The 22,491-nt window shown below is 38.4% G+C and overlaps 1 protein-coding gene across 6 annotated transcripts in view; it reads right to left on the bottom strand.

The window, feature by feature from the left end:
- Positions 1-12,541: 12,541 nt before the first annotated feature.
- Positions 12,542-22,491, bottom strand: part of ZFP37 (ZFP37 zinc finger protein) — a 46,494-nt gene continuing 36,544 nt past the window's right edge. For 5 of the 6 annotated variants that reach the window (XM_060154581.1, XM_060154579.1, XM_060154583.1 and 2 more), the window contains 3 exons: positions 22,299-22,425; positions 21,855-21,989; positions 12,542-15,109 (listed from right to left, as the gene is read on the bottom strand). In XM_060154581.1, coding sequence (XP_060010564.1) covers positions 13,599-15,109; positions 21,855-21,989; positions 22,299-22,425 — 1,773 coding nt within the window. In that variant the 3' untranslated portion in view covers positions 12,542-13,598. The remainder of the gene's footprint in view (positions 15,110-21,854; positions 21,990-22,298; positions 22,426-22,491) is intronic. The other variant, XM_060154584.1, reaches the window with a different exon arrangement.

Raw genomic sequence — 22,491 nt, 5'->3', positions numbered from 1 at the left:
TTAGGCATTCAGTAAGCTCTCAATTATGCAGCCAGAGTCACTGCACACAGCAAAGGCAAACCCACACCCAGGTTAGTTGTCAACTCCATTAAGAACAAATCACCACCTCTTCCAGGATGGAATGTGCCCATTGTAATCAACTTGCCACCAAGTGGCTGGCTGATCTCTTTAGAGATGTTACCACAGAGGCTTAGAGTCAGTCTCTGCTGCTGAACTTTCAGGTATTCAACAGCAACATTAGCTAGATCAGTTTTGGTGAGAAAGAGACCATACTGTTGAGTCTTTTATGTAACACTTCCATCTCTGCAGTCCTGGTTTCTCAATTCATGAGCCACCACTGCACAAGCACTGTGGTGGAAAAACACAGAGCCTGGCTGACATTTGCTAGTACATTCAGTTGTTGAGTGCCTCTTCTGTAGGGGGTTGTTTCTGAGACACAAAAGTCTACAGCTGGTGCACAACCCCATGCACATGCCTCTTGCCCAGACCTCCTTGTCCACAATATCCCAATCTTAATCCTTTCAGGCCTCTTGCCAACCAACCAAGCCACTTGCCACTAGTCGGGAATCCTTGTAGGCCCTTATCTCAGACCACCTGTCACTTCCTGTCAAGTGGATGACCAAATATAGTGCCGCAGACCTTTACTACTACCTTTACTACTGTTGTTTAAAGATGCTTTCCTTTCCAGCTAAAAACACTTAGGGATGAAGGTTGAAAACAGGTGAAAATAATTGTTTAATTACATAAAGAAGGCTGTTTGGGGAATCCCGTGGCAGTCCAGTGGTTAGGACGCCGAGCTTCCATTGCAGCGGGCCGGGGGCACAGATTTGATCCCTGGTCAGGGAGCTAAGATCCTGCAAGCTGTGCAGCGTGGCCAAAAAAACAAAACAAAACCCCAAACAAACAGAAAAAAAGAAGGCTGTTTTTAGCATTAATATTTTTATGTTCTTTTTGTCTTCTCAAGGGACCCTCCCTCAAGAGTGATACATTCTTTGGCAACAGTTGGGGTAATTTTTTAAAAAAAGTGAAGTTCTCAAAAATTTAGTTACTCCTCCTCCTACTTCTACTATAATCTCACGTTAGAAATCCTAACATTGGCCAAAGTACATCATTTCTAATCCCATAGTTCACCCTTGACAGAAGGAAGCCATAAGGCTTTATGGTGTCTTCATTTATCACCAGAAAATGATAACCATTTTGTCTGGTATGCATTAGTGAAGTGTGGGATGAGTGAGGAGTATACTTTTCTTATGTAGACCTAGAGAAGAGTTGTTGTGAATACAGATTTGCTTTCAGATAATAAACTTTAGGAAAGAGAATATGGAAATTTATTATCTCCAAACCATACCTACATGTATTTCCATGTACCTCCAGGAATTCCTGTTTGAAAATCATTGCCCTGGTCTAATTTTACATGCATGTGCTAATTTATAGACAAACATAGTCAGGATTTTTTACCTCAATATCTGCCCCACCTCTTATCCTAAAACTCAGAATGGCTTCATCTGTTTGCTTTCTGCTTCGATTATGATTCATATTTGTCCTCCAGTTTCATGTACTGTTGTGGGTTGAATTGTGGTCCCCCAAAATATATGTCTATGTTCAAACCCCTGAAACCTGTGAATATTACTTTATTTGGAAAAAAGGTCTTTGCAGATACAAGTTAGGGTCTTGGGGTGAAATCACCCTGGACTACCCAGGTGGGCCCTAAATCCAAATGCCCTGATAAGAGACAGAAGAGAAGACAAACACAGAAGAGAAGAGGCAGAAGACAGTCACATGGAGATAGAGGCAGAGATTGGAATGATGCAGCCAAAAGGAATGCTGACAGCCACCAGAAGTTGGAAAGGTGAGGAAGGATTCTCCTGTAGAGGCTCCAAAAGGAATGTGGCCCTGCCGACATCTTGATTTAAGACTTCTGGCCTGCAGAACTGAGAGACAATAAATTTCTGTTGTTTTAAGCCATGCAGTTTCTGGTAATTTGTTACATCAGTCCTAGAAAATGAAAATGCATATCTTTGGCTTCCTATGTCCGTATTCTGCCCAATAATGGGCTCTACCCTATGGCATAGGCCTTTGTGTATGGTGTCATCGCAAAATTCGTACAAGGTTTGTCATCAGAGCCCTACAGATTTATTTTTGTCTACCTTTTTATTGTGAACGTTTTTGCATAATTTTAGATGTATTTGTTTTGTAATCCTGGTCCTGCCCTTAAAAGCTGGGTAACCATGGATGAGTTAGATAACCTTAGCACCTTAATTTCTACACTATTTAATTTAGCAACCAACAAATGTTAGTTTTCCTTCCTGTAAATCTAATCTAAAAGCTGCAGCTTTTAAAAGGGATCTTCACTGATAAAATGGTTATACCCAATATTACTTGTTCTTTTGTTTTAGGTTTATTCCTTTTCTAGTGTTTTTCCAATTTTTGCAGTGATTTGAAGAGACATGCCATTATAATTCTATCAAACCAAAACCTAAGCCTGTCAAATGCCTCGACGTTAAGAAATCAAAACCTAAGGACAACCAATCACAAACAGCCAACAAGCTTTCCCAAATAAGGGAAACTGCAAATAAGGCAACTGCTTAAACTACCAGCAATCAAATAATTTCCTTGCTTTGCTTCTGTCTTCTCTGTAAAAGTCTTACCCCCCAGCTCCTGCCAGTGGAGTACTTCTAACCACCTCTGGTTTGGTGCTGCCCAATTCAAATCACTTTTTGCTCAAACTCTTAAAAATTTTAATATGCCTTAGTTTACCTTTTAACATTACTACAGAATAGCCAGCCCTAACTAATGCTTAAAGACACTGTAGATTAATTCTCAGGGGTCACTCAGCTCTTTAAAATCAGATACAGGTGTACTTCATGCTTCTGGAATATCCTTCCCAACCATATGCCAGGAGAACTACTATTCATGCTTCAAAGCTGGGCTCCAACATCCTCTTCTCTCTAGGTTTTTCCAGATCCCCCAGGCATCTGTTCCTTTTTATGGGCACAGCTGAACATGCCTTCCTCTGTCACAGCCATGTTGTTGTCTGGGACTGGGATTTCCAATACTTGTGTCTTTCTCCCCTTTGGTCTGACAGCTACTCAGGGCAAGACTGTGTCAGAATCAGTTTAGCTCCCCTGATTTGTTAGCTATACATTTATGTCTCCCAACTTTTTCTCCGTAATGTAAAGCTCATGCATTCCTTCAGTCACACACATTTATTATTGCCATGCTTGATGATGCAAGGGAGGAGCTCAATCTGATAATGCCAGTGCAGTGTGATCAGTGTTCTGACAGGGGCATGATGTGTGCTGCGGGAGCACAGTTAGAGGGGGCTGACTCTGTCAGGGACTGGGTGGTAGTGATGGAGGTGTGGGAAGGGCTCTCAGGAAGGCTTAGGACATGATTTTAAAAACTGAGTCTTGGAAGAGGAGCAGGAATTTGTCAGGAAAACAGAGTGAAGAAGGGATTTCTCAACAGAATAGCAGGTATAATAAACCACTTTTCACATCCCTGGATCTGACATCCTGATCGTACCTCCACATCTTGATTCAGGTGACTCTCTCCGTTGGGAATGGCCACACATTCCTGTTTTGGGGGGAAATTCCTTGCCAAGGATCAGGGGAATCTCCTTTGCCTTATGAGGCCCTAAATTAATAGTTCTTTTACATGTATAATCTAATTCAGGGGTCCGCAATCTACAGCCCATGGGCAAATCTGGCCTGCTGTCTGTTTTAATAAATAAAGTTTTATTGGCCATGCTCACTCATTTACATATTGTCTATGATTGTTTTTGTATTATAACAGCAGAGTTGAGGAGTCGTGACAGAAACCATATGGCCCCCCAAATCTAAAATATTTATCAATATTATCTATCCCTTTAGAGAAGAAATTTGCTGACCTCTGATCTAATTTAATGCTGAGGGGGAAAACCATTATTATCCCTGTTTTACAGAGGAGGAATTTCAGGCACCAAAAGGTCACACAGCTTGTTAGCGGTGCAGCCAAGATATAATGATATATAGGAGATATACATAGATATATAGATATGTATGGAGAAGTATATCTGAGCAGAGCAAGGGATGGATTATGATAGACATAGAGGTGCATATCCAGATTCTTCTGCAAGGAAGGTCTTACTGCTCAGCTGTGGGGAGTACAACTAGAAGACAATTTCTAGCTGTCAGCTACTTAAAGGTGGGCCTCAGCTACAGAGAGCTGCCTCACCCAAGGTCATGCCCTTTGCAGGGAAGCCTGCATCTGGTGAATGAGCAAGGTTGGGGTCAGGGTATGAAGACCCAATACAGGACACTTGGAAGAGAAAAACACTCACCCCAGAGCTCCTCACCAGGTTAACATTTTTGGGCCTATAATGTATTTAAACTTCCTTTGCCTAATCCTGCTTCTCCCCCTTCCTTTCATGGGTATTGATCTTTAAGAAACATCTGAAACTTCAACTCTATCTCAGAATCTGTCTCCAGAGATTCCAATCACAATTGTATTGTGGTCAGAGAACAAACTCTGCATGATTTTAATTGTTTTAAGTGTATCAAGACTGGTGATGTGGCCCAGCATTTTTCTATCTTGGTGTACATACCCTGTGCACTTGAAAACACTGTATATTCTACAGTTGTAGAGCTAACGTTCTAGAAATACCAAGGTTTTTCACAGTGCTCTTCAGGTAGTCTATATCTTCACTAATTTTTTCTGTCTAGTTTGTTCTATCAATTGCCTAGAGGGGGATGTGAAAATCTTCAATTACGATTGTGGAATATTGATATCTCTGTTTAATTCTTTCAATTTCTGCTACATATACAGGCATACCTCATTTTATTGCGCTTTGCAGAAAAAAATGTCTTTTAAAAATTGAAGATTTGTGGCAACCTTGCATTGAGCTAGTCTCTCAGTGCCAGTTTTCTAACAGCATTTGCTCAGTTTGGGTCTCTGTGTCACATTTTGGTAATTCTCACAATATTTCAAACTTTGTCATGATTATTACATTTGTTGTGGTGATCTGTAATCAGTGATCTTCGATGTTATCACTGTAATTGTTTGGGGGTGCCACGAACGTTGCTGTCTTATTTTTGGAAACTGCCGCAGCCATCCCAACCTTCAGCAGCCATCACCCTGATTAGTCAGCAGCCGTCAACATCGAGGCAAGACCCTCCACCAGCAGAAAGATTACAGCTCACTGAAGGACCAGATGATGGTTAGCATTTTTTAGTAATAAAGTTTTTTAAATGAAGGTATGTACATTTTTTTAGACATAATGCTGTTGTACACCACAGGCTACAGTACGGTGTAAATATGATTTATATATGCACTGGGAAACTACAAAGTTCATGTGACTTGTTTTATTGTGATACTCACTTTATAGTGGTGGTCTGGAACCGAATCTGCAATAACTCTGAAGTATGCCTGTACTTTGGAACTCTTTTAGTGCATAGACATTTATGTATGTTATGTATTCCTGATGAATTGATCCTTTTATCTTTTTTAATTGGCCCTCTTTATGTCTGATAACACTCTATCAAGAAGTCTGTTTTGATTAAAAAATGGGCAGAAGACCTGAATAGGCAGAAGATATTTTTCCAAAGAAGACATACAGATGGGCAACACACACATGAAAAGATGCTCAACATCGCTAATCAGAGAAATGCAAATCAAAACCACAATGAGATTTCACCTCACACCTGTCAGAACGGCTATCATCAAAAATACCACAAATAACAAATATTGGAGAGGATGTGGAGAAAAGGCAACCCTAGTGCACTGTCTGTGGGAATGTAAATTGGTGCAGCCACTGTGGAAAACAGTATGGAAGTTCCTCAAAAAACTAAAAATAGAGCTACCATATAACCCAGCAATTCCACTCCTGGGTATATATCTGAAGAAAACAGAAACACTAATTTGAAAAGATACACGCACCCCAATGTTCACAGCAGCATTATTTACAATAGCCAAGATATGGAAGCAACCTAAGTATCCATCAACAGATAAATGAATAAAGAAGATGTGGTACGTATGTACAACGGAATACTCCTCAGCCATAAAAAAAGAATGAAATTTTGCCACTTGCAACAACATGGATGGACTTGGAAGGTATCATGCTTAGAGAATTAAGTCAGAGACAGAAAGACAAATACTGTATGTTATCATTTACATATAGAATTTAAACAATAAAACTAATAAATATTAAAAAAAGAAACAGATTCACAGATACAGAAAACAAACCACTGGTTACCCATGGGGAGGGGGAAGGAGGAAGGGGGAAGGGGAAAGATAGGGGTAGGAGATTAAGAGGTACAAACTACTATGTATAAAATAAATAAGCTACAAGGATATATTGTACAGTACAGGGAATATAGCCAATATTTTATAATAACTATAAATGGAGTATAATCTTTAAAAATTCTGAATCACTATGCTGTACACGTAACATTTATGTAATATTGTAAATCAACTATACCTCTACTTTATTTTTTATTTTATTTATTTTTTTGCGGTACGCGGGCCTCTCACTGTTGTGGCCTCTCCCGTTGCGGAGCACAGGCTCCAGACACACAGGCTCAGCGGCCATGGCCCACGGGCCCAGCCGCTCCGCGGCATGTGGGATCTTCCCGGACCGGGGCACGAACCCGTGTCCCCTGCATCGGCAGGCGGACTCTCAACCACTGCGCCACCAGGGAAGCCCTATTTATTTTTTTTAATTAATTTTATTTATTTTTTTTTTGGCTGTGCCATGCAGCTTATGGGATTTTAGTTCCCCGACCAGGGATCGAACCTGGGCCCTCGGCCATGAGAGCTGGGAGTCCTAACCATTGGACCGTCAGGGAATTCCCTATACCTCAATTTTAAAAAGTTAAAAAGCTAAAAAAAAAAAAGAAGAGAGAGAAGTCTATTTTGTCTGCTATTAATATAGCCATTCCAGCCTTTGTATGCTTACTATTTGTATGATATATCATTTTCAATCCATTTAATTTTAACTTACCTGTGACTTTTTAAAGTTTGGATCTTGTAGAGAACATAAAACTGGGTCTTGCTTTTTTTTCTCCATTATGTAAAGCTCTGCCTTTTAATTGGAGCGTTTAGTCCATTAACTTTTTTTTTTAATTTTTATTGGGGTATAATTGATTTACAATGTTGTGTTAGTTTCAGAGGTACAGCAAAATGAATCTGTTATATATATACACATATCCACTCTTTTTTAGTCTTTTCCCATATAGGCAATTACAGTGTAAGTTCCCTGTGCTATACAATAGGTCCTTATTAGTTATCTATTTTATATATGGTAGTGTGTATGTGTCAATCCCAATCTTCCAATTTATAGTCCATTAACTTTTTTTTTTTTTTTTTCCCCGGTACGCGGGCCTCTCACTGTTGTGGCCTCTCCCATTGCAGAGCACAGGCTCTGAACGCGCAGGTTCAGTGGCTATGGCTCACGGCCCTAGCCGCACCGCGGCATGTGGGATCTTCCCGGACCGGGGCACGAACCCATGTCCACTGCATCAGCAGGCGGACTCTCAACCACTGCGCCACCATGGAAGCCCTCCATTAACTTTTAATGTAATTATTGCTATGGTTGGATTTAGATCCACCATATTATTTGTATTGTTTTTCCCCTTTGATTTTTTTCCTCTGTACCTCCTTTCCTGCTTCCATTAGGAATTTTAAATACTTCTTAGAGGTTCATTTAAGTTTATCTGTTGTGTTTCTGGCTATACTTCTTTGCTTTACTCTTTAATGGTTTCTCTGGATATTGCTCTATACAACCTTGACTTTCATTCTACTTTCAATTGCTATTATTTATAGCATATAAAATTTAGAAACTCTCTACAATATAGGTCCACTTCCCTTTCTTTATGCTAGAGTTGTTATATGTACTGCATCTAAATACCTTACAATCCACATAAGGCAATGTTATAAGTTTTGTTTTAAAAAATCCTAAGTATTTTAAAGAAATTAACAAGTTAGAATAGTCTTTTATATTTACCTATGTATTTACCATTTCTGTTACTCTTTAATGCTTCCTGAAGAGCTGAGTTTCCATCTGGTATTATTTCCCTTCAACCCAAAGAACTTTATGGTCATTGGGAATAAATTCTCTTAATTCATTTATCTAAAATGTCGTTATTTCACCTCCATTCTTTTTTATCAAAATTCATTTTTGTTAATAGAAAATAAACATTTATTCCAGTTGTTATACTTGAAGTTGCTAATTAAAAAAAAGAATTTAAAATCACCACTTAAAAATCCTGTTTTAACTAAGACAATGAAACTGTGGCTTAAAAAAAAAACTATTTAGCACCATTTGCTCCACCTCCATTCTTAAAGGATAGTTTTGCTGGATATAGAATTTGAGGTTGAGGTTGAAGGTTTTTTTGGTTTTTTTCTACAGCATTTTTAAGGATACCAATCCACTGTCTTCTGGCCTCCACAGTTTTTGATAAGTCACCAATCATTAAGATTGTTTTTATCAAATATGTGTCATTTTTTCCCCTGGATTTTAAGATTTTCTTTCTTTCTTTCTTTTTTTAAAGATATTGATTTGGAACATGCTCTTCTTTTTTTAAAAATATTTACTTATATATTTATTTTGGCTGTGCTGGGTCTTAGTTGCAGCATGCAGGCTTCTTAGTTGTGGCATGTGGGCTTCTGTGCATACTTTTAGTTGTGGCATGCATGCAGGATCTAGTTCCCTGACCAGGGATCAAATCTGGGCCCCCTGCATTGGGAGCGTGGAGTCTTGAGACCACCAGGGAAGTCCCAAGATTTTATTTCTATCTTTAAGTTATAGAGCTTGTCTAGGAAGTACCTAATCATGGCTTTCTTAATTTTCATCCTGCTTGGAGTTTGCTGAGATTTTCAAATCAGTACATTTATGTCAATTACCAAACTTGGGGAAATATCAGCCATTATATCTTCAAATATTTTGTATGTCCCATTCTCTCCTCACTCTCCTTTTGGGACTTCATCTACATATATGCAAGACATGGTTTTTTGTCCCCCAAGTCACAGGTTAATGTCTTTTCATCATTTTCCTCTCACTTGTTTGATCATTTCTACTGCTCTATTTCAAGTCAATGACTCTTTCCCCTGTAATTTACATTTGGCAAACTTATCCTGTGAATTTTAAATTTCAGACATTGTATTTTTCAGTTTGAGAATTTTCTTTTGGTTTTTCTTTGTAGTTTCTATTTCTTCTCTGAGTTAAAAATCTTTACATTCATTTTGAGCATATTTTATTTCATTAAGCATAGTTATAATAGCTACATTAATATCCTCATCAGCTTATTCCAATTTCTGGGTTGGTTGTCTGTTCTTGAAATGGGGTCACATTTTCCTAATTCTTTGAATGTCAAGTAAGTTTGTCTTGTATCCTGGATATCATGAATGCTAAGTTGTGGCAATTCTGGATTCCATTATATTTCTTGGAGGAGTGTTAATGTTTTTGTTCTATCAAGTAATTAACATCGTTGAACTCAGACTTTAAATTCTGTCCCTGAGGAAGCAGCACAAATGAAAGCTCAGTTCAAAAGACAAAGGGTTAGGAGTTGTGCCATACCTGCATGATTCAGGGGTCAGCCAGAGACTTGTGCAGACTTTATTCACATAATTTGGGTTCCCCCTCTTTGAGTCTCTCTTTTCTGGGATTCTCCCCTCATTTTCCAGTAGCTGTGGTTGCTATGAACTCAGTCTTGTGGTTTTTCATGTTAAAAAAACCTGCATGTTTTCTCTCAAATTATCTCCATCTACCACACCAACTTCTATCTTATGAGGGTGTCATACTTTTTTTAATCAATTAATTGGCAACTTATGTTTTATCCAACTTCTCTGTGTTCTGTGATAATTATAGTACACCCTGATTGTGTTTCATAGAATAGATTCCTGGAAGTAGGAGTGCAAAATATTTTCAGGTTTTGATGTATACTGTCAGATTTACATTTAAATAGGTTGTACAAACTTGACTACCAAAAGCAGTGTATGAGCTTTCTACCTCTCCTGCAAATCTGATTATTTTTCAAATCTTCATTTAATAGAAAAATTTCTTACTTTTTCCTCTTCTGTATGTCAGAGGAGTTCAGCATCTTTCTCTCTCTTCCCACTCCCTCAGATTCTAAAAAATGTATGCCTGGAACACTCTTCCATCATATATACATGACTTGTTTTCATATTCGTCAAGATTGTGTCAACACTAAGTAAGCTTGAGCTTGTATCACCACTACCACATTTAAAACTGCATTCTCTTACAATTGCGTTTCCCTTCCCTGTTTTGTTTTTTGCCATACCACTTGTCACCCTCTGTCATACTCTGTATTTTAATTACAGTTGACTCTTGAACAACACAGGTTGAACTGTGTGGGCCCAATTATACATGGATTTTTTTCAATAAATATATACAGTACTACATCACCCATGGTTGGTTGAATCCTTGGATATGGAACCACAGATTTGGAGGGCCGACTATGGGACGTAAGCATTTGCAGATCTTGGTATCTGTGGCTGGTCCTGGAACCAGTCCCCTGTGGATACCAAGGGACAACTATATTTAGATTTACTGCCTGTCTCCCACTCTAGAATTAAGCTCTCTGAGGACAAGATTTCTTTTCTTCTTGTTTTGTTGACTGCTATATCTCTAAGACTTAGAACAGTGCCCAGCATATAGTAGATGATCAATATTTCTTGAATAAAGAAATGTTTTAAAACTGTTAATAATTAATTTTATGGATATATGCCTCCTCCTCTTCTTTACATTGAAGAAATGTCTCAGGAACATTTAAAAATATTTTTAAATTTTACTTAAACAATTATTCAGTTGAGTGATTCTCAAAGTGTTGTCCCCAGACCAGTAGCATCAGCATCTTCTGGGAACTTATTTAAAATTCAAATTCTCAGGCCCCATCACAGACCTACTGAGTCAGAAATTTTGTGGGTGGGGCCCATTTCTAAAGTCCATGTTTTAACAAGCCCTCCAGGCCACTGTGATGCATGCCCAAGCTGGTGTATCATTGATTTAGACTCACATCTGTATGTCTATTTTCTTTGTTTGCTTCTAATTTTTTAAAAAATATATATTTATTTATTTATTTTTGGCTGTGTTGGGTCTTCGTTGCTGCACGCGGGCTTTCTCTAGTTGCGGCGAGCGGCTGCTACTCTTCGTTGTGGTGCACGGGTTTCTTATTGCGGTGGCTTCTCTTGTTGCAGAGCACAGGCTCTAGGAGCATGGGCCTCAGTAGTTGTGGTACGCAGGCTCAGTAGTTGTGGCTCGTGGGTTCTAGAGCACAGGCTCAGTAGTTGTGGTGCACAGGCTTAATTGCTCCACGGCATGTGGGATCTTCCCAGCTCAGGGCTTGAACCTGTGCCCCTGCATTGGCAGGCAGATTCTTAACAACTGCGCCACCAGGGAAGCCCTGTTTGCTTCTAATTATTTTTAGACATCATTTCCTATTAATTAATACTAAATTTTAATTCATTTTTTACTGCACAGGATGACTTTCAGCATTCATTTTTACTGTTCAGGTATACCTATATTCTTGACTGTCCCAGGTGTGGCACTACCATGGGTTCTCCAAGAAGTGTAGGAAATTTCTAGCCATATGTGCAACTGTTTTATTCTTCTACAAAGTACAGATTTTCTATAGCTCTGGACAGTGATGATTCATTCTGTGCATAGTGCTAGATTTTCACCTGGTAATAAATTACTGATGGAAATGGCTTTCACATTTCATTTTCTTCCCCAACAGTAAATAAGTTACTTGGTAATGAGAGCATAATATCCGTGAGTTAATCTTTCAATACATGTATGTGCACATGTGCACACACACACGCACATATTTCATTCTAAATATTCATACTCTTTAATTCTCCAAAATTAGTTCAAGAAGGCAGGCATTGGAATAGGAAATATTTGCAAAGATGGCAATTAATCACATATGGTTGAGGGTCCATAATTATGCTAGGCTAGTATCTAGGTGAAATATTTATTGAGAAGTATTGACCATGACTAGACAAGTCTTTCCTACCAACTTATATGTTTATTCTGAGGAATAAATCAGGTAATGCAGTGAATGTGTTCTGAAAAATGTAAAAGGTGACATACATATCAAATATTATTATTACCTTATATTACAAAACCATTTTTGTCCTTATGTTACTGTTTTTATTGTAACAACTTAAATTTTAGAACAGTTCAGCTGTATTTTTAAATCTATGACTCATGAGTAAAAATAGGAAAATAGGTTTCCTGTGCAAACCCAAATTGATTAACAGTATCTTCTGGAATGCATGCTTAAGAATGATTCTGAGGCCAAGTCTAGATTCACTCAGAAAGAGTGCAGTGATACATTAACAAGGTCTGCTATTGGGCAAGAACAGGAAGTAGTGCCATTTGCTGCAATATATTTGAAATCTCAGATTGAGGTATTTGTGTATAAGCACTTTGAATATGAGATAAAATGGAGTGATTGTGCAGAAAATCACTTTCATTCAGCTGCAATCACAGTTCATCTTCAGTCTTTAAAAATGTGATGAATAAAAGAAACACAGTGCTGAGTTATAGTTGTAATTCATTATTTTAATGAAAGAACATGTTTGATAGGAAAAGCCTTTGTGAATTCAATATCAAATTTAATACCATATCCTCATTCATGAATAAGCATAGAAACTCTTACTTTGTCAAATAACATCATGGAGTGGGTTCAGTGAAATTTTTCATTAGTACTGATTTATACATATTAAAAGGATTTTAATTGTGAAAATAATATATGTACATGATTTAAAAATGTAAAGAGTATACAATAAAAAGGAGGTCTCCGTCCCATCCCAGACCCCATTCCTGTAGTCCTGTGCCCAATGGCAACCGCTAAGTTTCTTTTGTATTTTTTCAAACCAATTTACTCACATATAAATATACATATATATACACAAATACATACATACATACACACAGACAGAAAAACACACACACCCTTTTGTACACAAGTGGGAATAAACTATATACACAGTTGAGCAACCTGCTTTTTTCACTCAACAATATATCTTGGATAGCATTCCCTACCAGCACCTGTGTGTTCTCAGCTGATTTCTTTCATTTTCTCTTAATTTTGTGTTAACATTTTTTTTAACATAGATAATAACCCTTCTATAAAGTTTTCTGCTGACGCAGGTACTAGCAAAGACATTAAGAAAGAGCTGCATGATAGCATCAAAGATGAAACGCATACCAATGGTCACACACATTTATACATGGCAATAAACAGATACACCAATTCAATTCTCACATGTGGTGTTTAAGTACACAACCCTCAAGCAACTCAGGAATTGTCAGAAAATGTAATTTGTTTCTCTAGTGCTCTGATTATTCAATTATTAACAATTTTAAAAGCTTTATATTCAACCTGAATATATAGATCATTTAAAATATTTTTAAAACAATATTTTATATAAAAGGTTTAAACTCTCCATCCATTTCTTCCATGTGGTGATTCATTTTCAAATTCTCTCACGTGTAACGAGGTGTAACTTCTTGTTAAAAGCTTTCTAACATTCTTTAAAGTTAGAATACTTCTAAGGTTACATAAAACCTTTAGTTCAGATTTCCCACACTAATTTCACCCATGAGATTTCTCTTCTGAATGAGTTTTCATATGTTTAGTAAGGGATGCATTTTGTTTGAAGGCTTTTCCACATTTATTACATTCATAAGGTTTCTCTCCAGTGTGGGATCTCTGATGTATAACAAGTTGTGACTTTGCATTGAACGCTTTTCCACATTCATTACATTCATAGGGTTTCTCCCCAGTATGAGTTCTCTGATGTACAATGAGGTGTGACTTTTGGGTAAAGGCTTTCCCACATTCATTACACTCATAGGGCTTCTCCCCAGTGTGAACTCTCTGATGTTGAGTAAGACCTTCAATTTGCTTGAAAGCCTTCCCACATTGATTGCATTCAAAAGGACTTTCACCAGTATGAGTTCTCATATGGTAAGTAAGAGATGAGCTATGTCCAAAGGCTTTTCCACATTCATTACATTTATAGGGTTTCTCTTTAGTATGAGTTCTTTGATGTATAATGAGGTGTGACTTCTTGCTGAAAGCTTTCCCACATTCACTACATTGAAAGGGTTTCTCACCTGTATGAATTCTCATATGTTTAGTAAGGGATGAGCTATACTTAAAGGCTTTTCCACATTCATTACATTCGTATGGTATTTCACCTGTATGAGTTCTCACATGTTCTGTAAGAGATGAGTTATACCTAAAGGACTTTCCACATTCCTTACATTCATAGGGCTTCTCACCTGTATGAGATCTCACATGTTGAATAAGGTTTGAGCTATGTCTGAAGGTTTTCCCACATTCAGTACATTCATAGGGCTTTTCACCAGTATGAACTCTCAGATGGTCAGTGAGGGCATGTTTATGACCATGGGCTTTGCCACACTGAATACACTCATATGGTTTTTCTCCAGTATGAGTTCTCTGGTGTACAACAAGGTGTGATTTTTGGCTAAAGGCTATCCCACATTCATTACATTCATATGGTTTCTCACCTGTATGAATTCTCTGATGGTCAACGAGTCCTTGTTTGTGGCTGAGAACCTTCCCACATTCATTACATTCATATGGTTTCACTTTATTCTGAGTTTTGTCACACTTAGTAGGAGATGAGCTATGGCTGGATGATTCCTTATGTTTTTCTCCAGTTTGAATTTTGTCCCGTTCAGTATGTTTCTTGCCAGTTTGAGTTTTGTCAGGCCTATTAGATGAGCTATGGTTGGGTAATTTCTCACATTTTTTTCCAGTTTGATTTTTGTCTTTCTTTGTATCAGATAAGCTATGGCTGAATGATTTCGTATGCTCTTTAGCTACATCGGGTTTCTTTTCTACATAATTTCTTACATGACCAGGTAAGTCTAAATTCTTTCCATGTGAATCAAATTTAAGAAGCTTTTTTTTTGAAGGAACATATTTTGTACTCACATTTTTTTTCCCCAATGAACTACATTCATGGCCCTTTTTCTTAGTCAGAGTTGTTTTCTTGAAAGCAACTTCCCCAAGGAGTTTGTTTTGAGATTCCTGGTGGTTCTCTAGCTGGTCATCATCTTGCTGGACTTCTTCTAAAGTGGAATTCAATGAGACATTCTTGTGAATCTTTGCACTCTCATATTTTGGAATACAACTTATAAAGAAATGCCTTGTTGTGGGGCTGAATCTTTATTCAAGCCTAGTATCCTAAAGTGAATGAAATATCAAGTGCAAATGTCCCTGTCTTTTTGGACTGGAGAGGCAAAGTGCTGTAGTAAAAACAGGAAAAGAAAATTGACAATAGTGATTAGAAAAGGCTTTGGCTGTTTATAAATATGACCTTGCAACCTGGGATAAAAGATGAAATAAACACAAGGAGCAGTGAATAAAAAACAGATGAAGATAAAAGCTTGTAATTGTTGTTGACACTTTTTGAATTCTCTCCTCAGCCCAAGCTGCCCAGATTTAATAATTGCCAATCCACCAATAGTATTTGGTTCTTACAGCCCATCTATATTCATCCAACTCTCCATAGTCACGGTTGGAGACAGCTGGCTCAAGCCAAGATGTCCAATAAGAGTATGTCTCCTAAAAACTTAGACCCTAGTTAGTCTCCACTGGGTGCTAAATTTAAAAATGATATAAGACAAGCACTACAAAGCCACATTTTCCCTATGTAAACAGAAAGTTCATCAGTACAAAGAATAAAGCATACATCCACAGAAAAGCAGAGATGTAGGATCATGTGTCCTCAAAGAGACCATCTGCATAATCCCAGTTCCTAATGGCTTCCCAGTACTGGTTCTAGTCCCCAGCTGAAGTATCACCCCTTAGGTTACAAGAAGCCTTATAATAAATTCCTCCATTTACTTAGGATAGCTCAAGTAAAATTTTGTTATTGCTCCCCAAAGAGCCAAAATAAGAGAAAATAAGGTAAGTCCATCAAAGAGTACTGAACAGCATATAGATGACTGAGGGATTAAGCAGGAAAGGATGTTCCACTGCTACCACCCATGATTAATATAATAATGCAATTCCTGTAGTAAGAAACATCCGACAGTTTCTATGAGTTACCTGATGTTTTTACCATATTATAAAGTTTGATATTGGCAAATAAACTTTACACCATTTGGATTTACAGTGTACACACACACTTGTTTTCCAATAGTTTGCTATGGAGCACACCTTCCTGTCAGGTCACTCTAATTGCCAATTATAAATTTAAAACTAATTCCTAACTCTAAGTGATTGCTCACATTCTTTCCTCCATACATTATACAATTATACATTTTAAGATATCTTCTCAATCTATGCTTCCCTTCTCTGAGACCACCACCCACACTGACAGATGTAGGCAGCCATGTTTGTAGTATATGATCTAACTTCTCCTTGAAAACAATTGATCAGACAGTGGTAAACACCAGGATCCAGCTATTCAACAATTCTCCTAAGAACTTAGAATTGAAACTTGAAGACTTCTGTTAGCTAGATATGGATGTTACATATGTAAAAACCAAACAATTTAGAAGCTAGGACTACCATTTTGGGGGTGGCCTTTTTCAGCTATGGACATGGAAAAACAGATAAAGCTTCAGGATAGGAATCAAAGAGACTCAAAGAGAGAAGCAGATATAAGAGTCCCCATGACCTCAGAAAGAAAGAGATAAAAAGTGAATAGTTGTTTTACTAGTAAAAGAACATTACATGGATAAAGTGAAAACTGAGTTCAAACAGAAAAGAGTTATGGTGTTTGAATATACAGCCAGGAAATACTATTACTTTTATGGAGAACTTGTAAGAGATTAGTTCCCATGGAGTAGATCAATTTTTATAAGTATACATAAAGTAGTGTTATAGTAGGAAGAATTGGAGTTGCCAGCTGCTTTTTCATTTAGGAAATTTTAAGCGATGCAAGCATCCTGAGAGAAAGAGTATAACAAGAACTTTTTTTTTTTTTTTTGGCGGTACACGGGCCTCTCACTGTTGTGGCCTCTCCCGTTGCGGAGCACAGGCTCCGGACGCACAGGCTCAGCGGCCATGGCTCACAGGCCCAGCCGCTCCACGGCATGTGGGATCTTCCCGGACCGGGGCACGAACCCGCATCCCCTGCATCGGCAGGTGGACTCTCAACCACTGCACCACCAGGGAAGCCCAACAAGAGCTTTTATGTAGCATGACAGGGCTGCATCTTCCAATGTCCAAGGATGCTGGGGAGGATGGAGGCAAATCTCCTTCTGGGAAGAAAGGGATCAAAACTCAAACCTTTCCCCTTGAGGTGTAACATTATAAGAATCTCTTATTATGATGATTTGGGCTGGTCCCAACTGACATTGGCCAGCTGGAAAAGATATAAAGCACCACAAGAGAAATTCACCATGAGGGAGGGGAGGAGGCTCTGAACTAGTGAACTGGTATAATAATAGGGTAATACTAGGGGAGAGCTGGGTCTGGCAGAGCATGTAATTAAGGCTATAAGCTTGTCCTGAATCTGAGACAGTAACTAAGACATGAATTTTAAGCTAAAATGACTGTAACTTCAGAAACTGAAGCATGGAGCTCATTAGACCCAGCAAATCATTGGAGGTAACAGAATAGTCCTTCCTTGAAGAAACTTCAAGGATGATAGAAGAACCTGAGCCAAGAATAGAGTCACTGTAGCAATGACAAAAATGTATGTATTAAATGACTCAGGATTATTTTTTAGTTGTAACACCAAGTATCAGCGAGAAAAGTGAAGACAGCTAAAACTGGAGCCACTAATGCATGGATCAAAAATTCTATGAAGGACTTCTCTGGTGGCTCAGTGGTTGAGAATCCGCCTGCCAATGCAGGGGACACGGGTTTGAGCCCTGGTCCAGGAAGATCCCACATGCCGTGGAACAACTAAGCCCGTGCACCGCAACTACTGAGTCTGCGCTCTAGAGCCCGTGAGCCACAACTACTGAGCCATCATGCCACAACTACTGAAGCCCGGGAGCCTAGAGCCTGTGCTCTGCAACAAGAGAAGCCACTGCGATGAGAAACTTGCACACAGCAATGAAGAGTAGCCCCTGCTCACCGCAACTAGAGAAAGCCTGCGCGCAGCAACGAAGACACAACGCAGCCAAAAATAAATAAATAGAATAAAATAAACAAAAACAAACAAACAAAGAAAACTCTATGAAGTCTCTTCATTTGTCATTTGAAGGACTGGTCCCTCTGGTCTTGGGAAATTCATGGAGTCTTGAAAAATTCAATGTTAGAAGAAACTTAAAAAGATATTGTGGACATTCTGCTAATTTGGGGACTGAAGTGATATGTAATAACTGAATATTTTAATGTTTGGTAGCAACATCTAAGATGAATTTTTTAAGGGGGGGATTTAATAAGCTACCTAAGAATTGGAGCAATTTAGGTATGGGACAATATGAATATAATTTGGGTGATGTCAGTCAGAACTGAAGGGGGAAAAAGAATCAGGAACTGAGGAAAGAATAGTAAGAGGGAATGCAGAGAGCAAGGATTCATGGGAACTCCATGGCAGACAGGCCTAAAATCTGACCCTGATAAAAACAAGGAAGGTGGAAGGAAGCTCTAATTTAGAAAGAAAGATAAAGCTTTCAATTTCTGACCATCTGAGAATAAGCTATCCTGTAAGGAGGTAAAATATAAGACAAAGGAATTGAAGATTTATCTGGACAAGATAAATTTATCTTGGAAGTCACCAGTATAGAATAAATAGCTTGTATTTACACAATAGATTATTCCTTTGAGGAAAACAGAATTTAAAAAAAGGATAGTAGAAGACAAAACCTTAGGGACACTTCAAAGTGAGAAAGAAGAGAATCTGGTGAAAAAACTGGTAAAGGAACACTTAAACGATAAAATCAGATTCAAGTGGTATAATTCAAGCTAGGTGGGCAAGAATTTCAGGCTGATCAAAACTATTAAAATATGCACTGGAAGGTTACCACTGCTGACTTTAAAGTCAGAAATTGTTAGAGGCATGGATCCTATGGAATTTGACTGCAAGGGTTAGGGAGAAAATGGAAATAATGCTGGTGGTATAGACCACAAATCTAGAGCATTTCACAGTGAAAGGGGGGAAATGGAAAGTAATGAGGGGCAGGAGGATTACACCAAGAGACTGGATAGAGGACAGATTTAAGAATGCCTGAATCTCTAAGGAGAGAAATTTGATACTATGGGGTCTAAGAGTGTGGGTGGATGAAGGGAGAAAAGCTGAGGATATTAGGAAAAGGGAGGATAATTTTAAAAAGCATTGCTTTAGAGAGGTAAGCAGGAATGGGATTACTTAAGAAAACAGCTAAAAGGGTTCACTGCTCTTTCTCAAAACTGAGCAACAGAGAGGATGGATGAGGAAAGATGGCTATATGGAAGGGTCAGTTAGGCATTTGATGGTCTGGTATCCAAGGTTTAGAGCCCTGTTTTTCACCTTTTTTCCTACCACAACCCGAGTGGTATGGCAGACTGTATTATTGTTCCCTGTGGATTACACCTCCCAGCCCCACTGTATGGCCATTTGAATCCTCCCTGTGAAAGAAGTATAGTTCCTACCCAGTTGAACTCGAGAGTGACCAGGTGATCTGCTCTGACTAATGAACCAATAAAATGTAAGCAGAAAGAGATATCTACCACATCCAATCAGTGATTTTAAGTCATCATATGGTTCCACTCCCTCTTCATTGCCTCTGTAATGAGACCAGAATTGGCCAAATAGGGACTGCTCTTTCAGTGTAGGTCACAAGATAACGTGGAAAAGGGCTGCAGCTTGAGCAAGAAACAAATCTTTTTTGTTTGTTTTGTTGTTGTTTGTTTGTTTTGCGGCACGCGGGCCTCTCACCGCTGTGGCCTCTTCCGCCGTGGAGCACAGGCTCCGGACGCGCAGGCTCAGCGGCCATGGCTCACGAGCCCAGCCGCTCTGCGGCATGTGGGATCTTCCCGGACCGGGGCACGAACCCGTGTCCCCTGCATCAACAGGCGGACCCCCAACCACTGCATCACCAGGGAAGCCCCAAATCTTTCTTTTTGTAGGCCACTAAGATTTTGGGGTCTTTCTTTAACGGGATGTAACTTAGACTAAGCTGACTGATACAAATGGTATAAGCAAATCCCCATAAGTCACACTGGCTCCCAACTACAGTGAATCTCCTATGAGAACCTCTCATGTGGACAGGTTCACAGAAGGAAGAGATATTAGAATCTCCAAGGTTGGAGAATCTTTGTAGTTTGAACTCTTTTTCCCCCAGGAGATTTTGATATTTTTCTACTGCTACTTCCTAGGATCTATAAGACGAATTTAAGAATAAATTATTCGAAGAATTCCAAACCCATGCACCTATGGTCAATTAATCTATGACAAAGGAGGCAAGGATATACAATGGAGAAAAGACAGTCTCTTCAATAAGTGGTGCTGGGAAAACTGGACAGCTACATGTAAAAGAATGAAATTAGAACATTCTCTAACACCATACACAAAAATAAACTCAAAATGGATTAAAGGCCTAAATATAAGATCAGATACTATAAAACTCCTAGAGGAAAACACAGGCAGAACCATCTTTGACATAAACTGCAGCAATATCTTTTGGGACCTTCTCCTAGAGTAATGGAAATAAAAGCAAAAATAAACAAATGGGACCAAATTAAACTTAAAAGCTTTTGCACAGCCCAGGAAACCATAAACAAAATGAAAAGACAATCTACAGAATGGGAGAAAATATTTGCAAACTATGCAACCAACAAGGGATTAATCTCCAAAATATAAAAACAGCTCATACAGCTCAATATCAAAAAAAAAAAAAAGCAAAAAACAACACAATCAAAAAATGGGCCAAAGATCTAAACAGACATTTCTCCAAAGAATACATACAGATGGCCAACAGGCACATGAAAAGATGCTCAACACCGCTAATTATTAGAGAAATTCAAATCAAAACCACAATGAGGTATCACCTCACACCAGTCAGAATGGCCATCAAAAAGTCTACAAATAATAAATGCTGGAGAGGATGTGGAGAAAAAGGAACCCTCCAATACTGTTAGTGGGAATGTAAATTGGTACAGCCACTATGGAAGACAGTATGGAGGTTTCTTAAAAAACTAAGAATAGAGCTACCACATGATCCTGCAATCCCACTCCTGGGCATATATCTAGAGAAAACCATAATTTGAAAATATACATGCACCCCAATGTTCATTGCAGCACTATTTACAACAGCCAAGACATGGAAGCAACCTAAATGTCCATCAACAGATAAATGGATAAAGAAGATGTGATATATTTATACAATGGAATATTACTCAGCCATAAAAAAGAATGAAATAATGCCATTTGCAGCAACATGGATGGACCTAGAGATTATCATACTAAGTGAAGTAAACCAGACAGAGAAAGACAAATATCATATGATATCGCTTATATGTGGAATCTAAAAAAAAAATGATACAAATGAACTGTACAAAACAGAAGCAGACCTACAGACATAGAAAACAAACTTATGGTTACCAAAGGGGAAAGATGGGAGGAAGGGATAATTTAGGAATTTGGGATTAACATATACACACTACTGTATATAAAACAGAAAACCAACAAGGACCTATTGTATAGCACAGGGAAATATACTCAATGTTTTGCAATAGCCTATAAGGGAAAAGAATCTTAAAAAATATATGTATGTATAACTGAATCACTTTGCTGTATGCCTCAAACTAACACAATATTGTATATCAACTATACTTCAATAAAAAGAAAAAAATATATTTTTAAATTAATAAATAATAAAAATGTGAAAAAAAAAGAATTCCAAAGTTACCACCAAGAAACTAGGAACTTACTTCCATTGGCTCCTATTCCCTTGGGTCTTGCTATTTCACTCAGACCACCTTGTCTGGGTCTTTTCCCCTTCCCCAGCCATGGCTCTTCTCCTTTTCCCAACTTGGATATCATGTCTGGTTTGAGAGCTTGATATCCTATTCATGAGAAAAGATAGAAATTGAGTGTTAGAACAACAAACATTCCAGAAATCAAGCCCTACCATTTAAGCTTCAGAGCTTTTAAAGGATAAAAGAACACATGGCTTCTGAAATTTCACAGTGCAGATGTCCATGTACCCCATCTGAGTAGATCCTCCATTTTCAAGGCAGAGGAGCACAAGTATTCTGGCTAGTACCCAAAAGAGATTAAAACTCTTTGATTCATAAAAATTAAGGATAAACTTATCCAAGGGCTTCAGAGAGAAGGCATCACAGTAGGCACACTTTGAATTACTTTGTCCTTACCCATTGAGGCTAGGTTGCTGTAATTCTCCAGCATCACATCCTTGTACAGGCTCTTTTGAGCAGGATCTAGTTGCTCCCATTCCTTCTTGGTAAAGGCCATAGTCACATCTTTGAATGTTACCGATCCCTGTAATAGCACATTCCTAGTTCAGTCCAATGTTATCCACATCAGTGAAAGATGCAGACAAGATAA

This window comes from Lagenorhynchus albirostris, chromosome 7, assembly GCF_949774975.1.
Source record: "Lagenorhynchus albirostris chromosome 7, mLagAlb1.1, whole genome shotgun sequence".
Classification (NCBI taxonomy): domain Eukaryota; kingdom Metazoa; phylum Chordata; class Mammalia; order Artiodactyla; family Delphinidae; genus Lagenorhynchus; species Lagenorhynchus albirostris.
The sequence above is the reverse complement of the archived record's forward strand: the minus strand, read 5'-3'. Positions and strand labels throughout refer to the sequence as shown.